The sequence below is a fragment of the Salmo salar genome, chromosome 16, assembly GCF_965601325.2.
Source record: "Salmo salar chromosome 16, fSalSal1, whole genome shotgun sequence".
Taxonomy (NCBI): domain Eukaryota; kingdom Metazoa; phylum Chordata; class Actinopteri; order Salmoniformes; family Salmonidae; genus Salmo; species Salmo salar.
The window spans coordinates 68,338,799-68,347,456 of NC_138306.1; the positions used below are offsets into that span (position 1 = coordinate 68,338,799).

Sequence of the window (8,658 nt, forward strand, 5' to 3'; positions counted from 1 at the left end):
TAATGCACTGTGGTTTAAGAGAGTTGAGATGCATGGCGTGTGGCTGACAAACACATCTGCGAGAGGAGTCAGTGCGAAGGCTATGTGTGGGAGTTAACTCTTTGGTCTGAGAGAGAATGATGTCAAGAACGAGAAAGACCTTCAAATGGACCTTCAGACTGTGTGGTTTTGGACAGAGCTCTACTCCTCTGACTCGCCTATGCTGATCTCTCACTTTCACCTTGTAAACCATGTTCAATGACACCATACCCAGATGTGTGTACTTGTCAGTCTTTTATACTCTTCCATCCAACCCTGAGATTTAAACCTCATGCTGAGTTGAACCTGAGTCAGCTTGTCTTCCCACTCTTCCAGTAATGGGCTATACAGAGGGAGTTCGAGGGTGACATGTTTCACAGCTGACTGTGTGTGTGTGTGTGTGTGTGTGTGTGTGTGTGTGTTTAACTATACTATACTATACTATACAAGAATAGTAAACAAACAAACATTTCACCAACATTAGTCCCCACAAGTTAAAATGCTATTCCTAGGGGGTTTAGGGTTAAGGTTAGAATTAGTGTTAGGGTTAGGAGCTAGGGTTAGGGTTAAGGTTACGTTTTGGGGTTAAGATTAGGTTTTGGATTGAAGGTTAGGGTTAGGGGTTAGGGGAAATAGCATTTTGGAGGACTGAATTGTGTCCCCCCACAAGGTTAGTTATACAAGACTGTGTGTGTGTGTGTGTGTGTGTGTGTGTGTGTGTGTGTGTGTGTGTGTGTGTGTGTGTGTGTGTGTGTGTGTGTGTGTGTGTGTGTGTGTGTGTGTGTGTGTGTGTGTGTGTGTGTGTGTGTGTGTGTGTGTGTGTGTGTGCGTGCTGCGCTGCGCTGCAGAAAATATGGGTTACTCTCTGTCTCTGTTAATTCCTCCCCTACAAGACCCATAGGAATTCAAAACCTCAGACTGTTAAAGTCTTAAAGTTCCTCAGCAAACATTAATAAACAAACATAAGATTCATAAATGCTGAATAAATGCATAGATGAATCTCCAAACTACACAGTGGGTCCTGTCTGCGCTGCCCCATGCAGTTCAATAAGGGCTCTGACATTGGTTGGGGGTGATGAGATGCTGAGAGAAGATGGGCTAGTAGAAAGGTCTGGAAGTCAAAAAGAGAGAACGTTTTGTTTAAAATATGTGTGAAGCAAACAGAGCAGTGAGGTTGGGAGATGAAAAGACAGACAAGACAGGCAGATGCTTGTACACACTAGAGTATGTGAGCGGAGTGGAGCTGGATTGGAGCGAGGAGCAGAGCGTGCCCAATTTGACTGGAGCATAGAGTAAGATTTTTAAAGGCTGGAGCGTCGGTCTTCTCGCCCGCTCTAATTTTGCTCCAATAGCACTCACTTCATGAGCTCAAGGCATGCCCGTCCCAGCATGCATTTGTAGTCTGCGTGTGTGCTGCTATAGTCCCTTGCTTTAGCTACTGTCATGGAGTTCCCTAAATATGTTCATAAAGAAACTGATAGTCCCCACATCAAGGTGACTTACAAAGAGGAGGACCAAGAGCAAGAGAGGAAGTGCGATGATTTAGTGTCCACAACTAAAGAATCCTTGTGGAATCTGAAAAGACACGTATCCCAAAAGCATGCAACGTGCACCCGCTGAAAGAAAGGAAATAGGTGGGTAGATAACTAAGTGTCTCATTGTAGCAAAGTATTTATAAACTTCAACGTTTTGTTCATTTTCGTTCTATTATCTATACAATGGGCCATAATTAATTTTGGCCCAATGGGCCTGGCATATTCCCACGTTCAAGGAGCTTCATTTTGTTATTTTGCCTAAAAAAAACCTTTAGGCCGACCTATAGAAATGAAACACAACTCAGCATCTCTGCCCAACCTGGGAAGGGCCAAAAGGGTGTTTAGCATCCCCAGTGGTTCTGCAAGTGTGTGTGTGTGTGTGTGTGTGTGTGTGTGTGTGTGTGTGTGTGTGTGTGTGTGTGTGTGTGTGTGTGTGTGTGTGTGTGTGTGTGTGTGTGTGTGTGTGTGTGTGTGTGTGTGTGTGTGTGTGTGTGTGTGTGTGTGTGTGTGTGTGTGTGTGTCACCATCGCATGAGCCTGAAGTCAGACTGGCCAGACTCATGTTTCTAAAAATGAATTCTAAAAATACTTTCATTTTTTTGTTTAATTTGTATTTCATTCTAAGTAAGTCACAGCCTATATGCACAATTTATAGATTATAATGGTTTAATACAATGAAATGTTGTTTAAATGCTGAGCCCTTTATGTCCCTACTAGCCTATAGTGTCGCACTCACAAATGCTTCACAATGTATTTCTTTGTAGGCTATAGCTTTGAAATAATATAGCCTAAGTAATTAATTTCCGTTCCTTCTTACATTTACATTTTAGTCATTTAGCAGACGCTCTTATCCAGACTTACAGTAGTGAACATTTCATACATTTATTTTTATTTATTTTTTTCTTCTTTTTACTCCGTACTGGTCCCCCGTGGGAATCGAACCCACAACCCTGGCGTTGCAAACACCATGCTCTACCAACTGAGCCACACGGGACCTACGCTTCCTGTCTGTCTCCTGACCTATTTAGAGTGTTTATATGCTGTTTAATATGACATTCTTACATTCACCTTTTCATGTTTCAATACTTAAAAACCAATTGGTCGGTCCAGGTAGCCACAAAAATAGATGGGTGTTGGTTAAATTGGGATTTGAATGTATGGAGCGAATTTGGCGTGGCAGTTTATTTTCCCCTGTGAACCCGGAGCGGGTTTTAGCTGAGCAGTATGAAAGCTCATGGAGCGCTGGAACAGTGTGCAAGCACCAACTCCAGCGATGAGCGGGATTTTCAACCACTCAACTCCGCTCACATGCTCTGGTATACACACACACACACACACACACACACACACACACACACACACACACACACACACAGGTAGGAGGGTGAGCCAGACAGATTTGTCTGCCTGTCTGTGTGGGAGGGGGGGGGGCAATCTGGGCATGAAGAATGGCTGGACTTAGAACCTCTGTGTCTGACAGCTATAGACTCCGACATATTGTACCAATCCGCTGTGTTTGGGGTGGAGAATGAGCTGACATAGGGGAAAAACAGCAGTGTGGGGGTGGGGGGAAGGTGTGTGAGAGCGAGTGAGCGAGTGCAGGCGTGTGCACATGTACGTTACTGTGGTGTTTTAGGACACCCATGTTGGTTGTCCTTGTGTGGGCATGACCCTAGGTATCTTCCCCCCCTCGCCCCCTCTCTCCCTCCTGGCTAGCTCCCTACCTGGCCCCCTGACTGCTGCTGGCACCACTGGGCCTCTCCAGATGTGGGAGCTGAATGGACCAATAGATAAAGGCCTGGGCAGCTTTCAGCAGGGCAGAGCGGGTGGCCAGCACAGAACAGGGAGAGGCCAAGAAGGGAAGAGGGAAAATATTGGGAAAATATTCCTTCAGTGACCTGACTGGCCAGGGGGAAGTGATAGCTAGCCTATACTATAGAGAATGCTTGTCTAAAAATGAATGTTTGTTTATGCTCCGTTGCACCCTGCAGGAGAGACTGAGCGCATACATTTCTTTAAAAAAAATGTGTTTTTATTTCAAACAGTTTATTCTCCACGGTTCGCTATTAATTCATCATGGAGCATCGGGGCTGTCCAAGGCACCGGCTATCCAACCATTAAAACACTCTCATTAAAACTCTACGCCAGGGCTCAGAAACCACAAATTGCGATCAGCGGTGCCAAAGCATGTTTCACTTAGTCTCGCCGCCAGGATGCCCTAGCTGTAGCATTAATCATCAAAGAGAACAGGTCTACTTTACCGTAAGTTTACACAGATATATATTTTGTGTGTCCTGTGGGCTGACCCACCTCACTGTTCCGTCTTCCATGCCTTTGCAGCCATAGTTGCAGGCCAAACATTTCCTAACTAACCTGCTTGTGCTGTTCTCCTCTCCCTACAGAATGGTTTCAACCATGTGAGCCCCAGCAATTCAGGAATGTTTGGAAAAGGTACGGTGGAATCAGTTTGCTCAGTATTCTGTCAGTACTATAGAGTTTGTGAATGTGTTTAATATGTCTTGCAGATCTGTTTGACTTGTGCACGTTTGTCAAATGTATCTCAGCAACCTGCAAATGTGAACATTTGATAGAAATATTATTCCGCTCCAGCATATAAGTTACTGTGGAGGTAGAGGTTGGATACATGTGTACATAGTGTAGGGTATGGAACAGCTCCGTTTTGGACGGCCGTGTGTGTTTGCCCATTCCATTGCCTCCGGCTGGGGGGGGGGGGGGGGGGCAGTTAGCCCTGTGGTAACAGGAGATTCTTTGTCTGTCCAGACGTGTCTCCTCCCCTCCTCCCACCTTCCTCCCCCTTCCTACCATCATGGTGACATCTGACCCAACACAGCTCTGCTCCTGTACCAGGGGGGGCCAGCACACACACACACACACACACACACACACACACACACACACACACACACACACACACACACACACACACACACACACACACAGTCGGGTTATGGGAGAGAGAGGATGTCTGGAGTAGTCTCTGACTCGCTGTCATAACAAATATGAGACCCACTCAACAGTCTGTAGCACACTAATGCAGTCTTGTCTGAAAAAAAAAATCACTCTGAAATAGGAAAACACATTACTAGGAATATGGATCTAATGGATTTAAATGAGAGACAGTGAGGAAGGGAGAGAAAGAGAGAGAACGGGAGATAAGAAAGAGAGAGTCCTCATGGTCATCAAAGTCGAGAGAGAGAGAGAGAGAGAGAGAGAGAGAGAGAGAGAGAGAGAGAGAGAGAGAGAGAGAGAGAGAGAGAGAGAGAGAGAGAGAGAGAGAGAGAGAGAGAGAGAGAGAGAGAGAGAGAGAGAGAGAGAGAGAGAGAGAGAGAGAGAGAGAGAGAGAGAGAGAGAGAGAGAGAGAGAGAGAGAGACACACTCAGGGGAGTTATGGTGTGATTTTTAATGCAGGTCTTTTCAAGACGGATGAATGGGAGTCGGTCTCTCCCCCACCCATCTCCCCCTCTCTCTCTTGTTCTAGCCATGGATTTAATTAACTAGACCCCCTGTTGGGACCAAACACTCTTTTCTCCAAATACAAGGACACTGTCAGAAAAACACACACAGAAATAGCAGATAATTACATTGTGAAATAAAAGTTGCTTCGGTAGGACAGCGAGGAGGCACACAAAGCGCGGGGGGGGGGGTACAGAGCTATGCACGCCAGTAGGGAAAATTGACAGAGGACCTGGCCCAGCAGATTCTGATCTCCATCCCACGAGACCGCATCTTGGCCCAGGATGCACTGCAACACCCCTATTTCAACACGCTACCGCCCCCCATCATGCAGCTACGAGACAGTGAGTGTGTGTATGTGTGTGTCACTACACCTCAATGAAACACATAACATATCAATCTATCTATGCAATAAGAATATGCGTGTTTTGTCACAGCAATGACAGTCAAGCGATGCATAATGTGGTGTGTGTTTGTCTCTGTGTGTGTGTGTGTGTGTGTACACATGTGGGAGACTAAGCATGTGTTTGTATGTGTGCGTGCGTATTCATGCGCATATATTTCCCTCCTCTGACTTTCCCCTCCTCCCCCATCAGTATTCTCTGTTTCTCCCTGCCGGTGAGAGAGATTGGCACTCCGTTGCACTAAACTCCAGTGCAGTTTGTCACTTAAACAGTCTACCCGTCCGACGCATGATTAAAGACACGAGTTTCCTACTGTGAGCACAGATGGCTCCTTTGAAGAGATCAGACTGTCTCCACAGCTCTCGGGTGGCTAAGTAGATATACATCAGGAAAATGCATGTATAAGTAAGCAAAGTTGCATTTGAAGTCTCTCTCCACCTGTCTGTCTATCGCGCTGACAGTCTGTCTGGTGCGGTTTGAACGTAGATGTGTTTTTCCAGGCCGTAGAAATAATATTCAGTGAACAGAAGAAGAGTACAGGGAGTACTAGGATAGATATTAGTGAAATGTAGGAATGTATTGGATAGGAATAAAGCCTCGTGGGATACAGTGTCTGATATGGTCAAGCAGTAGGTTTCCAGCTGAATGTGTCCTACACACACACACACACACACACACACACACACACACACACACACACACACACACCACACACACACACACAGTCTTGCGCAACTAATCTTGTGGGGGCATACAATTCAGTCCCATTCAAAATCCTATTTTCCTTAACCCCTAACGCGTACCCTTACCCTAACCTTAACCCGAAAACCTAACCTTAACCCTAAACCTAACCCTAGCTCCTAACCCAAAACCTAATTCTAACCTTAACCCTAACCCTAGCTCCTAACCCAAAACCTAATTCTAACCTTAACCCTAAACCCCCTAGAAATAGCATTTGACCTCCCACCAACAACATTTCCCCAGTTGATCAAATGTCTGTTTGTTTACTGTCCCCACAAGTATAGTTAAACACACACACAGACACACACACACACACACACACACACACACACACACACACACACACACTCTTTCGATAATGAGCCATCATTACTGCTCGTACTCTGCATGGCATCCAAGACAGAGAGAAGAGACCGTAGGGGAGAGACATCAATGAACAGAGCGGAGAAGGAGAATAGGGAGTGAGAGAGAGCAACTGAGAGAGAGAGAGAGAGAGAGAGAGAGAGAGAGAGAGAGAGAGAGAGAGAGAGAGAGAGAGAGAGAGAGAGAGAGAGAGAGAGAGAGAGAGAGAGAGAGAGAGAGAGAGAGAGAGAGAGAGAGAGAGAGAGAGAGAGAGAGAGAGAGAGAGAGAGAGAGAGAGAGAGAGAGAGCAACTAAGAAGCGAAAGAGTGTGGAGAGAGAAGGTTCTCTCCAGGATGAACAAACTTATTTTAATGATGCCAAGGTCTCGGCAGGGCAGAAGGGAGAAGGCCTAGAAACAGACCAGTAGTAATGAGTAGCCCTTTTACTTTCACACAATGTATCACAATATAACTGGAACAGTGGCGAGCAGCATCAATCCTGAGAAGAGAAGTCATTGTAGTTGTTAGGGATGGGGCTCTAGCTGGACTGTGGACGACCACACCCAACACCAGGTGCCTATGAGAGGTCCCTTGATCGCGTCCCAGCTAGTAGCCAGTAAGTCTGGAAGGAGGGCGTGGTGCCGTTTTAGGCTCTAAGCTGTCTGAGCTGCTGTGATCGGTATCTGTCAGACTAACTGCCCTATAAGGCTTCTCCGGGAGTTAGTGTGGGAGATGTTTATCTTTTTGTTATTGTTGGTGAGCTGGCTGAGGAACTTTTTCACCTGACTTTATAATGATGTGAAGCCGTAAGTGTTGCCTGACTCTCTCGCTCTCTTTCTCTCTCCTACTCTCTCTCTCTTTCTCTCTCTCTCTCTCTCTCTCTCTCGCTCTCTCTCTCCCTCTGTATCTGTCTCTCTCTCTACCCCCCACCCTCTCTCTACCCCCCCCCCCCCCCCCCTCTTTCTACCTCCCCCCCTCTCTCAGCTGTATCAGTCTTCAAGGTCCCCGGAGTGAGGCTGGAGACAGAGGTGAAGGATATCTTCAGTCTAAGGATCAGACCGTCCCAGCTGGTGCCCTTGGCTAAGTGCTGGTGATAATGGACCTCTAACCCCCTGGGCTTGGCCCCTAACCCCAGGCCCCTAGCCCTGCCTGCAGGCTAGACCACCATCTGATCAAGATGGAGAGGCATGAGGCTTCACACACACAACACTTACCTAGACCCCCAGCGTCCTCCACCAACCTCTGCTCTTGACTCCACCCAGCATTCCTCAGTCAGAGTTCCCATGTTGTAAGAAGACAGGAGAGTATATACTCTCTATCTGAGACCCGATGTCTGTTGTTGGTGGCAACGGAAAGCTACGCAACGTCTAAGAGAACTGTCAGGAAGCTCAGAACTCCTTAACATCTTCCTCCTTACCACCTCCTCCTGCTTCCTCCCTCCTCCTTCTCCTTCTCAGAGCGTCTCCCTGGACTCACTATGCTCTCTTTGCCTCCTCCTAAATATTCACTGAGGTTCAATGATGACGATGGGTTTGTTTTTCAGGTGAGTGTTTTATTTTGTACTGCCAAAACATGCATATATTATATACCTCTTATGTTAATCAGGTCCTTGTGGACCATGATTGTTCTTTTGCACAGCATGCAGGTGGGTATCCCTGCAACAGAATGACTGTGACGGTTGTGTGTACGCTGTTGCGTTGTGTGTACACTGTAATTCATGTTGTATTGTAACCATAAAACTTCCTCCTTAACACCCCATATAGCGTATTTTTCGGCAATCTTGTGATGTCCACTCTTCAATTGTCCTACACTTGGGTGCAGCTTGCCTTTAAAATGTGTATGTGTTTTTCGTGAGAATGCGTGAAGGAGTGTGTGAGTCAATAAATGTTGCAGTAGTGATATTGTGTGTTTATTTTCTGATATATACATATAGAACTGCCTGCAGGTCTACATATCGTATTTTGTTTGTTGTCTTCTCTAACAAGCTACACTATATATACAAAAGTATGTGGACACCCCTTCAAATGAATGGATTCGGCTATTTCAGGTGTATAAAATCGAGCACAAAGCCATGCAATCTCCAAAGACAACATTGGCATCAGAATGGCCTTACTGAAGAGCTCAATGACTTTCAACGTGGCACCGT

General features: G+C 46.2%; 1 protein-coding gene and 1 non-coding gene across 2 annotated transcripts in view; one reads left to right on the plus strand and one right to left on the minus strand.

The window, feature by feature from the left end:
* Positions 1-8,413, plus strand: part of LOC106574248 (cyclin-dependent kinase 15) — a 28,045-nt gene extending 19,632 nt beyond the window's left edge. The window contains exons 11-14 of the mRNA XM_082962854.1: positions 3,955-4,003; positions 4,534-4,546; positions 5,241-5,370; positions 7,497-8,413. Coding sequence (XP_082818980.1) covers positions 3,955-4,003; positions 4,534-4,546; positions 5,241-5,370; positions 7,497-7,606 — 302 coding nt within the window. The 3' untranslated portion in view covers positions 7,607-8,413. The remainder of the gene's footprint in view (positions 1-3,954; positions 4,004-4,533; positions 4,547-5,240; positions 5,371-7,496) is intronic.
* On the minus strand, positions 2,473-2,548 carry trnaa-ugc (transfer RNA alanine (anticodon UGC)). The gene has a single exon. It is a non-coding gene; the product is annotated as a tRNA-Ala (tRNA).
* Positions 8,414-8,658: the final 245 nt, after the last annotated feature.